The sequence below is a fragment of the Numenius arquata genome, chromosome 24, assembly GCF_964106895.1.
Source record: "Numenius arquata chromosome 24, bNumArq3.hap1.1, whole genome shotgun sequence".
Taxonomy (NCBI): domain Eukaryota; kingdom Metazoa; phylum Chordata; class Aves; order Charadriiformes; family Scolopacidae; genus Numenius; species Numenius arquata.
This window is the reverse complement of record NC_133599.1, coordinates 2,475,686-2,492,702: the sequence shown is the minus strand read 5'-3', so window position 1 is coordinate 2,492,702 and position 17,017 is coordinate 2,475,686. Positions and strand designations below refer to the sequence as shown.

Sequence of the window (17,017 nt, the reverse complement as noted above, 5' to 3'; positions counted from 1 at the left end):
CTTACAAAATACACTGTTCAGGAAAAAAAAGTCTGGTCTAGCAGGTAAAGAACCATCTGTTTGACCAGATCAGCTGGAGGTATTCTACGTTTAAGTAACCCTTGCACATTTTAATACCAAAAAAAACGCCCTAAGAATCCCATAGACAAGAACAGCTTGAAACATAGTCTGCACTGAAGGGGAACGACTATGCGGACCAGACATTCACAAAAGTGTACGTTATCCCCAAATTTAATCCAAATGCTTTTTAGAACTTGGCCATTCATTTTCCTGTATTACCCAAGAAGCACTCGACTGGGAGTGGAGGGAATGCAAGAGACTCTGCTCTCCCGGAGACCTGGAAGGTGAGAAGAGGTGTGGGAGAGGAGAGGGGGTTACATTCGCTTTTTTTCCAAGACTGATACTTCACGCCAGCCTTAAGCTGTTCTGCAAAATTAAACCACTTAAAAAAAAAAGGATTTACAATGGAAACACTGATCATCTTTATTGTAACGGCAACAGTAGTTTCATTTAGTAAAGAATGTTAGAGAACTTAATTTTTTATAAGCCAAGGTAAAGTAATTTACCAGCCTCAAAATCCAGGGCTATGAACCACACAAGACAATCACTCGGCTGTTATATTAATATTCCGTTCCACATTTTAGGCTCCACACTGTGCTCAGCATCTTCAGGCTCCCTATGCCATTCAGCCAAGTGTCCTTCCTGGTCATATTAGTGTATCACATCTAAAAGCTCTCCAAACAGGATTAAGAATCTGGTAACATGTGCACCAGAAATCCATCTAATTAGCTGCCTTATGTTACCTTCAAGAGGCTGGTTACAAAACGTGTAGTTCTGTGACAAAAAAAAGAAAAAAACAAGATGCAAAGCTTGTCAGCTATAAGATAACCGTGAGCAACATACAGAAAGCACAAAGGGTTTAAGAGGGGAAAAAAAAAAAAAAAAGAAAGAAAAATGGCAGGTCCAGTTTTCAATATTTCCACCAACAAACGTGGCAGCAACCGCTGTATTAGGCTTTGAAAACCAAGGCTTGGGTATTTGAGTTAAAGTTTAAAAAAGGATATGGCTGCTTTGATAAAAACACATTAAAATGCCACCACACACATCTCAAGTGTCTTGCATTTAGAGGGACATCTTGCTTTTATTATAAAACGATAGCTACGCTGGCTTCCTAACTCCACTTCCTCCCAGCTTCACCCTTTCACGCTGTTCCCTACTCAGCACTGGTGAGGCTCAGGGAGCAGAGCCACAGTTAGGAGCAGACGCACAGTTAGAAGCGGACACATCCCAGTGGGAGCAAAGCCCTCTCCCAGCGTAGGATGGAAGGAGGAAGAAATGGAAGTGGTTTGGGGGTGCTGTTGGGTATTGATGGAAGTCTGGTGTCCAGCCCTGCAGCTGGAGAGGCCGAGAGGTATGACTACGTAAGCCTTTCTGAGGACAGATGGGGGGAGAGAAGAGAAACACTTAAGCGTGACTCATGGGATCCGAGACTGACCAGAGCATTACAGGAATCCTTTGCTTCACATTTAGAAAAGGACATCCCTCGCCCCAAAAGCTGAAGAATTTAGTTTAACGCTAATCATTTTTATTTTTTTTTCCTTAGAAAAACTTTAAAGACGTTTTCCACAATACGAAATGGAAACCAGAGTTTGAAAACAATTTTTTAAATTTCTCTTCCCTATTCTGCCCATCTATAGCCAACCTTGGAAGAAATAAAATAGAGTTAATGGATGTGAGAAGCTTGTATATCTGAATTTGTGTAGAACGAACTGCAATTTGCCTAAAGCAGAACAGTACTCTATCCAGCAAAGACAAAAGATCTCGCAACCTAATTGGAGGGTCTTTTCTAAATAAAAGACAGTGGACGATCTACAGGTCTCTTGATTGCTTTCCATGAAAAATGTGCCTGAATCCAAGAAACATAGGTTTCCTCCCCATGTTTCATCTTCCTCAATTGGAATTCGTATCAACTACATTTTTTCTGAAAGTGAACTTGTATCAACAAAAGTCTGTTAAAGCGTAGGTTCATTTTTTCGACATATTCAAATACAGAATAATAGCTTTAAAGAACTCTTACCAGCACTGGGAAATCTATTCTACTTAACGATTTGTAAGTACGGTTTCCACGTATCAGTCTCAAACCTTATTGCTTCACAACTGCAGTATCCCTTGAAAAAAATATATATTTAAATGGTCTGTTAATTTGTCTCAAATGGCTTTCAGATTTGGTGGGGGAGGGAGAACGGAATGGCCAACAGAGAACATCGACTTCAAAATATTACTGTATAAGGGTTTCCTCTTATTAAAAAAAGGATACACTGTATTAAACAGCTGAAAGTAAAGACAGCATTCAAAGCCCATGAGTCAAGCCACAGCCAAAACCGTGTTCTACCCCTAAGTATGTTTTCTTTTCCTTTTCCTTTTTCTTTTTTTCCTTTTTTTTTTTTTTTTAAAACAAAGATTTCCTCAACTGCCATTTAATCTTCACCAGAGGGTGCTTCATCTTCAGATCCCTCATCCCCTGACTTCTCTGGTGGAGGGCTAGCTGATTTTTTCTTTTCTGGGGGACTTTCAGGCTCTTCATCCTCTTCTTTGGGGGATGGGGTCTTTTCTTTTGTTGCCTTGGAAGCTGTGGGGCGGCCCGCCTTCCCTTTGCCTTTCACTGGACTGGGGGTCACTGGAAAAAGAAAAAGCTTATAAAAGTTATGATCGGCAAAGACAAAAAAGTCATATGGCTTTATAACAACAGGATTTATGAGACACTTCAGTAGCAGGTTTCATTTTGCTTTGATCATACCACACACAGTGTTTTTCACACCGCGTATTAGTAAAGCTGAACTGAAGAGTTAACTAACAGGATTTTATAACTATTTAATTGCAAGTTCTGACTAACTATTGGATATGACATCATAAACTAACACAGCTAACCTCTTGTCAAACCAGTACATTCGTTGCTATTATGATTTTAGACTTCCTGCAGAAATGCATCAATTTTTCCTTTGGTTCAAATTTCTCCACCTTCCTCCACCCTGAAAACATCACAAAGTCCATGAGTTCCAAACAAAGGCACAAATTCTATTATCTGGCTATGAGACACAGAAAGTCAGACTGTGTAGGAAGGGAAGGTTCTGCAAACTACAGTTTTCACCACAGGGACATATATACTAACTCAATCTTCTAACTAAGAATTAAAGCCACCTTATTATTTCACAGTGCTGCTTTAAATCATGGCAAGTTACATGAATCAGCCCTTCAACATTGTAGGGCTTCCAAGATTTCCATCAAGTCTTACTATAGTAGAAAAAGAAAATATGAGCTTCTAAAGCAAACTGTGTAACTCTCCTTTTAGACTCACCCGTAGCCTTTAGCCTGGGCTTCGGCATTTTCTTTTCTTTCCTCTCTGGCTTGGATTTCTTGGAGACCTTTTTATTTTTCTTTTTTGAACTGCCATAGTCACTATCATCATCATCTTCCATGAGGAAGTCTTCATCGCTTCCTGAATCTGCTGAAAGCATAAAGAAATATAAGTTTTTGGAAAAAAGGAAAGGGAGCAGAAGATACAGTTGAGACATCTGCCAGTTAAACTGCAGAGAAGGGAAACTCGAACTCTGTAACCTTATGAGCTTCCACCTGTCTGCTGTGCTAAAGAAATCTGACAGAGCAGAAGATTGTACACTGGCAGGGATAAAGCAACAGGCAAGTGATTTGAGGTTCTCAAAATATGCTCTCTCTCCTCAATAAGTAACCCATCTCAAAACAAAGAGAATCTCTTGACAGAGAAAAGTGATCTCTTCAATGGTACTCTTACTCCATTTGGAAACTATGTTTACACTCAGTATTCCACGAACTTACAGCACTTCATTACCAGCTGAACCCATCTCTTCTTATGAAACAAACCAGGCTACTTTGATCTATCAAGGATAAAGTACTTTCATATCACCTGAAAGAAGCATCAATGCCTCAAAACCAAGGAGGTAGGAAGAAGCAGCAAAGAGCATCAAGAACTTTAACATAATCCTTTAAGGCTGCTTATAAAGACATACATAGATCTTTGCTGCAAACTTTAAACTAAAATTCTAGATGTGAAAAACATAAGCTTGGTCTGTTGGACAGATACGCAGTATTAAAAAAATTACCAAGAAGAACAACTTCACTGTCACAATCAAAAAGCAAACTGTGGTCCTTTTGCTGTCCCTTTCCAGACCCATAAACTCATGGCTGGTACTACACCCACATCACATTGTAAAAAGTTAAAATCAATCTCATTTACTCACTCTCCTGGAACTGTGCCTCATCGTCCTCTTGTTCTTCCTCCTCACTACCCACATCATCCATAAGCATCTCTCGTTGTTTAGAAGCTGCTTTGGATGCTGCCTGTCGTTGCTGACGCACATTTTTGTGGTCTTCTTTCTCATCCTCACTGTCCTCTGCAGCAAAAGTCACCAAGTTATAATGAAGATACAGAATAAAAACCACCGCTGTCTTCAGGTAGCACGTGGGCAAGACAAAGGTCATGTCATTCATGAGAAAGTTAATCAAGACGCTCACTGAATAACTGAGCAGTGAGAACACGGTCACATCCAACCCAATAAGCACGTTTCTGTAGTCACCCAACAATGATCTCGTGCAGTATCTGTCACTGCAAAGACTACCACAACCCTTTTATTTTTACCTGCAGGCCTTTTCCTGGATTTGGAAGCTGCTCTCTTATTCTTTTCTGGTTTAGCCTTTTTTCCTTTTTTGCTTTTTTGAGAGCTCTCATAATCACTGTCAGCTTTGCCATCATCTGCTCCTAAGTCATCATCTTCACTGCCAAAATCTTCATCTGGAAGGAAAAGGTACAAATATGAAGTTTCTTGTATCATTCTGAAATATGGTCGAGAACTAGAAGGAAGAGATTAACATACATTTATCTACCTGTGAAGACAAACTTTATATCATCATCATATTACACAAAAAAAATGTTATCCCAAACCAGGGCTGGAAGGAACAGCAGGAGGGGCAGCATCCAGCTGAAGACAAGTGTATTAGAAAAGTACATGCTTCTCTAGTCAGAGCCATTTCTTTCCTCTGTCAAATCCTACTCCTGGTAACTCTTAAAAACTGGGCTTTATTTTGAAGATACACTATCAATACCATGTAGTTAGTTACCTGCCGAGTGTGAATCATCTTTTTTAGTCTTCACATCTTTTTCTTCTGAATCCTCACTGAAAATGAGAGAAAGAGAGGGTTTGACTGCTGGTTTAACTTCTATTTCAGTCACTGCTGTATTGAAAATATAAATTTTGAGAGAGCAAACTGGTCTCTAAGATGGGAATATGCACTTTCCCTGGACATTATCACGTTACATTTCAGGATTACTCAGCTGTATATGTAATTATCATGGTTGGAAAGATAATGATCAAACTGAAGCACATACAAACGTACATGGAATCAAGTGAACCAACCAGGAAATAACAAGGTTGAGATGAACCATGCACTTGCCTCTGAAACCTACAATAATCCAGATGTCTTCCATTTTACAGTTAGAATTTTGAAGTTTTATATGCTAATGCATGCCCGAGTCTATAAATGGAATGCAGTTTTATTCTGAATAGATTTATAGTGATCACTTGTCTTTATGTCATTGTCTTCTTTAGACTCCTTCGTTCTGTGTACATTGCTGCAGAGGACTTAACTAGAACATATTTGGTCTACAATCTGCCAAACGATCTGATCTCTGATGGAGTTTCCTGTGATTGGAGGTTTCAGTCCTCACCAGAGGGTATCCCCAGCAAGCAGGTATTAATGATCTGTTCTTATCCAAACACACATCATTAGTCATTACCACTGTCCAGAGAGGGTTTTCCTTACGGCATGTGGGAACATGAACTCCAATCAGAGAATAAACAAGCGTTTTAAACAGGAAAACCCTGTGAAGGCCACTGATGTACAACATATGCTTCAGGAATGGCTGAAGAGCAGACTTTGCCAAGGTCAAGAAACACAATAAATCAAACCTTTGCAACATTCAAATTTGGCAGTGGGAGCTGACACATGACATCTCAAGACCTCTAATAGTTTAGATAACTTGTCACATTGAAAACATATGGGCCTGCAGGGCTGCAGTTATACAGATAACTGTGGATTTCAATCACTTAAATACATGAGTTTTACACGCAAGACCTCTGCAATTTTTGTGATTAACACAGAAACATTCTTACATACTTAAAAATCCTCAAAGCTAATAGGACATCAAGTCAACTATTTAGTTGCTTTGGGAGCTGCCTAGCCTAATTTCTTTGTATGTCGTTCCCATTAAATCTTTGATTTCAGGTGCTACAGACATTTGCCAGGGTGAAAATAGTCTCTCCCTATCAAGTCACAACAGTAGACAGACTGGGTGAATACTCCCATGCCTACATTCAGCTTTCAGCTTGTAGAACAGGAGGAGGATGGCGAAGGCTCAAGCATACCTGCTGGTAAATTATCTATATTCCAGCAAACAGTGCAACAGAATAAAGAGACATTGTGGGCTCAGAGAGTAAGAACCAGCTGGCAGAACCTCCATCCCTGAAGTTGGTGTCTGTCATGAAAGCAGTCAGTTGAGTTACAAGGTTTTCTGACAATCATTTACTGACCACAGTTATAAAAAGGAAGATACCTCCTCTCTACAGGAAAGACTTTCACTACGCAGTGGGGCATCACTTAATTAGTCCTGCCAGAGCACTTCAGTTATCAAAGCAAGTTACTTTGTTTCTGAATTAGACAAAACAGGAAATGGGAAACAAAGAACCACAAAACTAACAAAGGGCCCCTACTCTTAACTGCCACTTTACCATCCCATTTAATCTTTAACCACAGGAATGCTCAGAGCGTACCCAAAAAACATGGAAAATTAAATGCAACTTGCCCCCTAACTTACCTGGATAATTGTACTAGTTGCCAGTTTTTGTAACTCGGATCGCATTCCTTCCCATTCCAACTGTCTACTTCTTGAAAGCTATTTTAATGACGAAGTGCAAGTGACAAGTACTTTACACATGATTTCTCTGTCTACGCGGATAGTAAAGAACCACCTCAATGTCCAAGCTGGTTGTGCAAGCCTTGTGATGGAGAGCTCTGCATCTTACACTGCTGCCTTGAATTCCACTTACAATCATTCCTCTTATAAGATATTGCTCCCCACAGACAGGACAAGGTTTGGAGACATGTTCATAACAGATGAAGCGCTTCTTTTACCTGTCCTCCTGAGAATTCTTCCCAGATCGCCTCTTATTTTTAGCCTCCCGGGGAGACGAACGGATTTTCTTCGATGGGGGACCTGAATCTCTTCCATAATCTTCATCTGGACGGGACAGTACAAAATGGTTTTGAATCAAACTCCTATTTCCCAGCAAACTGACTTCCTCAGCTATAACTTAAACTGATCATTTCATGCACATCAAAAAGAAGCCCTTCAAAAAAAAAAAAATAAAATCACAAAGCTTCAAACAAAACTTTATAGAAGCAAAGTCCTGCCTTAAACTAGTGATTTACCTTTTCTTCTGCCAACAGCACAATAAAAACGCCACATAAAATCAAGTCTGACACAAGACTATTAGGAAACATAGAAAAATCCTCACAAGAAGACACAGCATCTCATTTTACGGTTAGTTAGAAACAGTTATATGTAAACCTATTAAAAGTTAACATCCATACAGATTTCTACTTGCTTTTAACAGCACTTTATTTACTGTCCTCAGATGGGAAAAAGTATGTCATTATATAGTAGTTTACAGCGTAACTTTTTACAACTATTACACAATACCTTATACAATATGAGTAACAGGACTGCAATCAAGAACTACGCATATTTGTTCCCATTGATTATCAGTGCAACCTCACGTAGCACAGTAGCAGTATGTCTATTTTCTAAGAACACAAAACATATTCCACATGGCTTTCAGATATATTTTGTTAACTCACACAGAACGTAAAGTTTTTTTGGTTTTTTTTTTTTTAGATGCAATTCACAAAAATGCCTGACTATATGGGATTAACTAGAGTCCACTAAAATAAATTGAAAACATATTTTACTGGAGAGAAAAGTGGCATCAGGGAGATTCTGCCACAGAACATAACATAGACCAAGGAAGAAGAGAGTTGCTGCCAACAGCCTCAGGGCACTACAACAATACAAGCATTAAATAATAAGATTTCTATCACCATTGTTTGTTTAATACAAAACATATGAAAATCATTATATTTTCAAATACTTATTAACAGTTCAGAGACTGTGAAGAGCAGAAACTCCTTAGAATTTAAGTTAAAGATGTGACTAGAAGCAAAACAATATGCAAAGTCATAAATGAACTGCTCTAGCTCAAAAGTATTACATTGTGAAGAAAAAAAAAAAAAAAAAAAAGGTCATTTACCAGCATCATCTGATTCCTGAAACTGGGAGTAATCGACCACCTTCCTGTTCCTGTTTAAAAGCAGGGGAGAAAAATAAAATAAAATTAGCAATTCATGATCTCAGAGACTCAAAAGCTTTATTCAAGTAACAAGGAAGTGCCATATCCTTGTTTCCAGTGCAGGATTTGGAGCCCAAAAACATCCCAAGAAAACTCTCATAAATAAGCCGCCTCCACCTCTGAAGTCAGAAATGAACACACAGTATATTCTAGCATTTTTCTAAGGAGCTATTATAATAGACTGGATTATATTCTCAGATTTTCAAAGTGCTTTTTGATAAGCAGCTCTGTCTTATGGCTCATGACTGCAGTGAGGAAGAGTCATCTTAACCTATGCCACATGGTTCTTTTATTATTAAAACGATATATAAATCATTATATATCACTATTTTAAAGCAGTGCCTGCACCTCAAGATTAAAGACGCATTTAAAGAATGCATCAACCTGAACGTTAAGCCAGAGCTCCCCCTAACACCGTGTCTCAAAGCTGTAATACTTAAGACTAGGATTCCAGGTATAAAAAAAAGTATAAAAATATTATAATGAATTAAATAAACATTTCCTAACTGCTCTTTTTTGAATTTCTGCTTCTCGCAGCTCACTCTAATCATGCTTGCTCACATACCTTTTCCCCAAGATTTTTCTTTTCCCACATGTTCCCTGTTTCTAAAGCATTTTAAGTTTTCACCAGGGACTTCTCAGCGCTTTCTCAATTAGTTACTTTGATGCTCTAACAATATGTAAGAGGACTGTTACAATGCTTAACTATATCACCAGGCACAGCAACAGAAGGAGATAGGCATTTCACCCAACCTATGGTTTTGGAGAGCAAATGAGCATGGACCCAGGCTTCCTTTACCTCATCAGCACCTTCTCTGCTCTCCAACCAAACTGGAAGTAGCACAAGTAACGAGGTATCCTTAACAGTGCAATGCAACAGCCAATTCTAGACAAAATTAGAACTAACTACACAAGCTATTACTGAAACCAATGTCTCACTTGCCAACAAAATTAGATGTTTCTCTAGCTTACCACAACCTAAAAACCCAAGATATAAGTAACTGTTGGCTATTTTCTCAGCACATGTCCCAACTACTTTATTGACAGGGCATAACTGCTCTGTAATACAGCTACTCAAGGGAACCAAGACAGTTGTGTGACTGAATTGTATTTTAGTTCCAGCTGATAACATCTCAAACTCAGACTCCAAACACTCACCTCTCATGGCTGACACGCAACAGGAGGAGGAGGCACAGCTCAAGAGATTCAGACACCCCTCCACATACTTTTTACAGTCCCTTTGACCCAAAGCCATTGATGATTTTGCAGTAATCCTCACATGAGCTCACCTCTACAGCTAGAAAAGCCAGACAAGCAGCAGATTAAGTGCCCCCCCCAAGCATCACAGACTTGAGGACATCTGCAGAGAGTGACCACCACAAGCTCCATCCAGCATGTGAACTCCAAAGCCTTCCCCGCTCTTGCACTGCAGGGCACAACTCCGGGATTTCACATGCAGTTCCCGTAACTGAACTGCACTTTGTGATGAACATCATGCATTGCCGATAAGGCTGTTTAGCTGAAAGGTACCCCAAAAGTCATTGTTGTGTTCTGGCTGTTGATCCATTTGAATCAATTATAAGTCACCCTCCTGTACAAGTACCTCCATTCTCGGCTTACAGCAGCAGCCTTCAAAAGATGAAGGGGCATGATTATTTTATTTCAACCCTACACCAATCCATTTAAACTTCGAAAAACCCACCAATTCATCAACAAAAAAAAAAAAAAAAAACCAAACCAAAACCAAACAAGCAAACAAAAGGAAGGCAAGACCAGTCATTTCTACAGGTTGAATCCCATCCAAGCTTCACAGTACGCGTGAGTGGAACGAAGTACAACAGCAATGTGCTACACAGCACTGCTGCTCACTCACCCTCCAAAGACGGGAAAATACGAATTTAGGAGTACAACTATTGGCAAGACTTGTTACAGTGTGCTATCCAGGGACTCAGACTCCTGCTCCAACAGGCAGCCTTGCTGACGATTGCTTCCTGACCCATCTCACATGTGAAAACACTTATTTTATTCTGGTGAGCATCTGAATAACAATTAACTAACTAACTAAGACATTTGATTTGGTGTAATTATCAGGTATTAGGGGGTTTTCCCTCTAAAAGCATAAACAGGGGGACAAAGTAGAATTGCCACATATTCTGTTCTAGCAGCTTTGGAAAAGAATGGTTTCTGACATCACAGAAATTGCAATTTTGCCACCTTGTAGTAAATTGGTCATAGACAGCTTCATCTTGCTTATTTCAGTCAGAGACCCATATTAAATCAGGTACTGAAAACATAACACAGTCAGATATAACATTAATGAAAAACATTGCCTATGTCCTTCCTCTCCCTAAGCACTGTACCCTGTTTTCAGCTAGAAAGTGAATCCTGCTGGGCTCTCGTTACCTTGTGAACAGGAGCAGTGATAGTTGTATCAAACGGAAAATAAAAAATCACTATGGCAGAAGAAAACAGGAAAACAAGGCTCTTTGGCTTGCTTTATGTTATTTTGCAGGGCAAGGAGAAGGGTGGAGGGATGAAGGAATAGCCACATTGTTACTGAAGATAGAAACTCACGAGTCTTCCCAACAGAACCAGAGAAGCTCATAAGGGCAGAAACATCAAACAAACTGCTCTCCTACCTGCCATTCTCCTCACTTCATACTCATCATTCACTCTGTTTAGATCAACTTACGGCTTTCTTCAGAACTGTCAACAGCACTGATCTGCAATGCTTAATAGCTACGAGCTTGCAAAGAGAGGATCCATCTTTCATTACACCGAGGTGATAAAAACACAGCAGATAAGTTCACTGAGGTTAAGAGCCAGAAAAAAAATATTGCTTGTTTTATCAATGAAGACTATCTCTTTGCCACTAGCAAAAACTAGAAGATGTTAAGGCAAGCAGCCAGGCATAAAAATAAACTATTTGTAAAATCCAGTTAGGCTGAGCATTAAAATAAAGTCTAGTAGACATCTGGGATGGATATTGGTCAACCTGGTTTAAAATATGCACTGAAATTTTATGGTAACTTACTTGCTAATTCAGCTTAACATTTAAAGCGTGCACGTGAGAAGGGACTGAGAGAGGAAAGGTAGAGGTCCCAACAGCCTAAGGTTTTACTAACTGCTGTCAGTTCCGGAATAAAGAGTAACTCATCCAGTAACTCATGCACACATTATGTCAGAAGCACTTACTTAGCAAAGTAATACTCGAATAATTTAATAACAACTCAGAAATGCACATCAATACTTACATTCCATACTCAATGCCTACCAAACTGAAATTTTGAAATGATGAAAAGCAATATTAACATTTTAAAGGATCACTAGATGGCTATTCAACTGAACAAGGATTGTACAGTAGCACCCCATCTTCAGCGAGTGAGGTCCCTAAACCCTCAGTCTTTGTAAGTCAACACGTCAGAATAAAAACTAACAATCAAGTCAGGAAGCTTTTGGGTTTTTAAAAAGGGAATGCTTAGATCCCCAGAAGTTTCCAAAGGCATTAAAATCCACAGAAGGAGTCTTCAAAAAGCTAGTAACTGATCTCATCCTGCACTGAAGGAACGTTTAGGTCAAATTATTACCAGCAGAAGTAACTTATCTTCTTATACAACATGGCAAGTAAAATGAATGACAGATTAAATAGTTACTGAGATTTTTTTTTCCCCCCAACTACAGCATTTAACCAACATAACCATCAAACTAAGTATTTGTGATAAATGTTACAAGTATTTCTTCATTCTAAGGGAGTGGTCACTTTCACTTTCTGGTTCTCATTCCAGTTGGTAAAGGTGTCCCACTTGGAAGTCAACATATTATCAATAAATATTGCCATTAAAAGCACCCCGTTGGTGCCATTTTATACACAGATAGAAAAAAAGATATGATATATTTTTATATGTATTTTCAGAGTTGTGCAAAGCAAATACACAGTGCTAGGCCTTAAATGAACATTCACTTACAATTATGCACCAGAAGTTGAAATATTGAAGCCTCGTGACAGTTATGTACCTACAACACGTCACTATGGTGTTAGTCTATTTAAAAATCAGCACAACTGTACTCAGACAAGACTCACCGACTAGAGGTTCCCAATTACAGAGGTCAGTGTTTGGGTCTGGACTTGGTGTAACTCCAAACGTCAGTAAGACTAGGCACTGCTCATGGTATCTGCAGAATTTTTAGGGATACACATGACTTGAAACTCCATAAAACAATTAAATGATTTATGCAGCAACAGTTTAAGCAGTCTTGTGCCCATCCTCCATTTCAACTTAACTACAATTGAGAAGATTTTAAGATACAATATAGAAGTGTTCTGATGCAGAGCGGTGGGGGGGGGACGGACCAAACCCCAAAACACACACACATGAAAAAATATAAAAATTCCGCAGCCTGTGTTGTTCCTGGTATTTTTGTTTTTATTGTACCTCTACCTTGCTCTCTGCTTCTCTTTAGACTGAAAGTTTTCAGAGCAAGTACCTTATCTCTTTACTTATCTGGAAAGTGTCTACAGCCTATCTCTGGACACTACCACACTTTATTACTCAGGTTAAATGCCAGTCCCCAAGGAAGTGTTGCTTTCCTGCTATCCCGTGGAAGTTTGCCAGAATCACAATATTTATACTTTACATTGTCCAGGTACAACACTGGCAACATGACAAGTTATATTTAATAGTTAAATACATTTTTTTCCTGTGAGTAAAATTTCCAAGGACCACCCTTCCACTGTAGTGCCAATGCAAGACCGGGATTCAGGAGCTACTAATAAAGAATAACTAAAGCCTTGAAGCACTGAGATACCATTAAAGACAGTTATGAATTAATCTAAAATGAACAAACAAACAAACAAAACCCCTGTGATTTCCATACTTGCCCACACGGTTTCATTTTGCAGAAGGAGTACCAGCAAGTGAAAGTGACCAGCGAGGAAAAGCAGAAGCAAGCTCCAGCAAGTTTAAAGTCAAAATTCTTCCTAAACACACATTAATTGATGCTGTATATAAAAACAGTGGCTCAAAATGTTTAATTGCATTTGTATTTGAGGATAGGGATATAACAACGTAGCCCCCGGCTCCAAATGCCTTTACAGTACCCTCAACATGCAGAGGTTCAATAACTGTAGGTTCCTTTACTTTTTACTTCTTGCCATTTTCTAACAATAGCCCAGATACCATCGTTATCCACCCAGAAGTTTAATTGTGTAGAAAGGACTTGGCTCTAAGTGTCAGGCACATGAAGCCTGTAAATACTGGGACTTTATTATTACTTCTTAACAATTTTAAGCAACTGACTTCAACAACAGACTCACCCCTAAGGCAGTCTTCTACCAGCGAGTAGAAACTGGGGATATATGTTGGACTTCATTAAGTTCATTGTCTTAGACGCATACATATTCACTAGAAACTAGCACATAATAATAAATTAATTCAAAGACCACTGAATGGAGGAAAATTTTTGCAACACTACATCTCATTCTGATGGGGAACCATTCACTAGACTTCCATATAGCTAAGATATCCCGGGAAAAAAAAAAGTATACAATTTTAAAAGTTTTGGATTTAAATCTATTAGGAGAGTTCTCCAGTAACTACCTAGTAGAGCAATATAACACACTAGCCACTGAATATTTACATTTTTCCCCCTGAAAGGGCTATTACAGCTAGATAGTGGGTTGCTAATCTATTCCCGACACATGCCAAAAGGTTTTCTGCTACTAACAACCTGCTGGACTTTGGCACTTTATTTTCCTGTAGACCAGTGCCTGTCAACGGAGGGTAAGACAAGTCAGATCTTTCACACACTGCCGGATTTTTTACGGAGATTTTTCTTTTTTAATTATTTGTTATAAATGGTTGCTTACAGAGTTACTTAATACCAGAAACCTCAGAAGCTATATTTTTAAAGATGCGACATTTTCCTTACCTGCAGCAAGATTCCAGAGCTGGGAAGTAAATCGCCAGCAGAACATACACTGAGGTGTCACCCTGAGCAGCAAAGTCACATCACCGCTGTATTTCAGAGCACAGGCACTGTCGTTCAACATCAGACCACTAGTCCATCTAGTCCAACATCCTGCCTTGCAAAATGCCAACGCTTGATGCTTCAGAGCAGGGTTTACCCAGTCCTGTTAATCCACCTTTTGGACATGAGACAATTCCCTAAGACTGGAACTTTGAGCTTTATTTGCCCATACCTCTGCATGCAGGAATACACTACCGGTCAAAAAAATGAGCTATGAAAAAACAATCGTTTCACTAATCACCGTGTCAAACCTCCCTACTTAGCAAACTTGTCCTAGTTTCCATTTATTTTTTAAACTCTCTCCTATTAGAGATATTACTTGCATACAAAGGCTATCATATATAAATGTATGTATGTAACTTTTATAGCCTCTATTGATGTTATATTTATTATTCCAAAAGATCCAAAATACCTAGGATCCACACCCCCAACCAGGCTTACTGGGAATAGAAGTACAACCAGTTACTTAAAGTATGTTGAAAATGAAAAAGTTTCAGAGCATTCAAAGAACACCTTATGAAACCCCTTACTCTACACCTCCGTAAACACAATTTAAATTACAAGTCCACTGAGCACTTTTCAAGAGAAAAGTAAAAAAGAATACACTCCTCCCCCCTCAGCAAACTTTCAGATATACGGAACGTTCACTATCCCGTAGATTTTCGAAGTTATCACGATTCAACAATGTAGTTCAGATTCCCCCGCAGCTCCAGCGCTGAACTAAAGACACAAACACTACGACCTCCCTCCTTCACTGCTGGGGAGAACACAGCCCCTTTAGCTAAACCACCCACGGTTCCCTCCTCTTCACCACCTAAAATCAGCCCTCTGGCGGGGTGGGAAAGGGGGGAAACACCAGTCGGAAGCCGAAGGGGGGGGAGAGCAGTTAGGCGAGAGGAAAAGGGCGTGTGTTCCAATGCTGTTCCCACCAGAGGAGGCGGCTCCTCCGAACTCCTCCCCTAAACGTGGTTTAACTCGCATGCACAGCCCCTCTCCTCCAGACCCTCGCTGGTCACGGCTTATCGCCTGCCTATCCCCTCCCCCAGCCAGCGTGCTTCGCTCTGCGCCCCCCCAGTCCCCCCCTTCTCCTGCAAGGGAGCGCGGGGGGCTGCGACAGAGGCCTGCTGGCGACCACCGCCTCTCGCCCGCCCGCTCTGCACCAAGTGGGTCACGCTGGATGGCAAAGATTCACTTTTTTTTTTTTTTTTCAGCCCTCCCACCATCCCCCCCCAACCCGTGACAAAACGTGGGAGGCCGGAGGCAGCCTCCCCCCAAGGCCTCTCCCCTTCGCACCCCCGGAGCGTCGCGGCCACACGAGCCCACATTCCCCCGCGCCAGGCCAGCAACGAGCCGCCTTGCAAATAATAACAATAATAATAATAAATATATATATTAAAAGTTGGAAGAAAAAAAAATAAAAAGGGAAATACGGGAGAAAATGGCCTATGCGGCCTGCCCGCCCCCTCCGCCGCGCCCGCTCTCCTCCCCACGGCCACGCAGCCGCCCCGGGCCCCGCGGGAGCCCCGCCGCAGGCCTGCCCTCCGGCGAGCGGGCTCCGTCCCCCCGCCCCTCCGCCGGGCCCGGCCCGCCTCGCCTCAGGCTGCCCCTGCGGCGGAGGCCTGCCGCGGGAGGGCCTACACCGCCAGCCCGCCGCCGGGGGCCGGGCCCGGGAGGAGGGCGGGCGGGAGGCAGCGCTGGCGCGGCGGGTGGGAGGAGAGGCGGGAGCGGGGCCTCCGCGCTCCGCCAAGGACTCACCTGACAGGCCTGGACATTTTCCCCGGCCGTTCGGGCCCGGCCCGCGGGACGTCGCCCAGCGCTGAGGGGAAGGGGGAGGAAAAAACAACGGTCGCCTGGTGCGGGCTCGGCGTCGCCCGTCCCCTCCCCGGAGCGAGCGGGAGCCCTGGGCCCAGCGCCTCAGGCCGCGCCTCCGGAGCCGCCTCCTCCCCCGCTCAGGCGCCTCCGCCGCCGGCCCCGCGCCCCGCCGCGGGAGACGCCCGCTCCTCTGCCTGGGCCGCGCGGCGCCCCCCGCCCCCGGTCACCGCTCCGCCGCTGCCGCGGTCGCCGCCGCTCGCCGATCCCCCCCGCAAAATGGTCGCGTTCGCACCGCCGAGAGGATGCGAGCGGGGGGCGGTGCAGCCTACCCCGCTGGCACCACCTCCTCCCCCCGCTCATTGGCGGCGGCGGGCGGGCGGCCGCGTCCCATTGGCTCGTTCGAACCATCACGGCGGGCAGACCCTGCCCACTCTCTCCCCGCGGGGAGGGGAGGGGGGCGAGGACGCCCCACACGCTCAAGCTGCTGTGAGCGGCAGAGCGGGCCTGCCGTGCCGCCGGCAGATTCGCCACCGCCTCTCGCCGCGTTCCCCCTCGGCGCCGCGGCCGCCCCATCCCTCCCCACCGGCACCGTCCCGACAGCGCCGGGACCCGGTCTGGATTTTTCCCCGGGGCCGCACAGAGCGGGGAGGGGTCTGCAGGGCCCGACCCGCAGATTCGCCGCG

At 42.4% G+C, this 17,017-nt stretch overlaps 1 protein-coding gene across 3 annotated transcripts; it reads right to left on the bottom strand.

Moving 5' to 3' along the window:
* Positions 1-461: 461 nt before the first annotated feature.
* On the bottom strand, positions 462-16,471 carry NUCKS1 (nuclear casein kinase and cyclin dependent kinase substrate 1). Of its 3 annotated transcripts, none has more exons than XM_074163456.1 (8): positions 16,278-16,471; positions 8,397-8,446; positions 7,222-7,327; positions 5,152-5,207; positions 4,673-4,825; positions 4,275-4,427; positions 3,356-3,502; positions 462-2,677 (listed from the first exon to the last, which is right to left on the bottom strand). In XM_074163456.1, exons 1-8 carry the CDS (start codon positions 16,292-16,294, stop codon positions 2,478-2,480), a joined length of 882 nt encoding a protein of 293 aa, XP_074019557.1. In that variant the 5' UTR covers positions 16,295-16,471; the 3' UTR covers positions 462-2,477. The 3 variants fall into 3 exon arrangements, with proteins under 3 accessions (XP_074019557.1, XP_074019556.1, XP_074019558.1); XM_074163455.1 differs by having other exon boundaries at positions 3,356-3,505; positions 16,278-16,394; XM_074163457.1 differs by lacking the exon at positions 4,673-4,825 and having other exon boundaries at positions 3,356-3,505; positions 16,278-16,294.
* Positions 16,472-17,017: the final 546 nt, after the last annotated feature.

What these genes read in the sequence shown, in the direction of transcription:
- NUCKS1 (XM_074163455.1), bottom strand. An exon ending in ATCCAGGAAAAGGCCTGCAG is followed by an intron (nt 4,428 to 4,672) that starts GTAAAAATAAAA and finishes CTTTTGCTGCAG; the next exon opens with AGGACAGTGAGGATGAGAAA. An exon ending in TGAGGCACAGTTCCAGGAGA is followed by an intron (nt 3,506 to 4,274) that starts GTGAGTAAATGA and finishes TTATGCTTTCAG; the next exon opens with CAGATTCAGGAAGCGATGAA.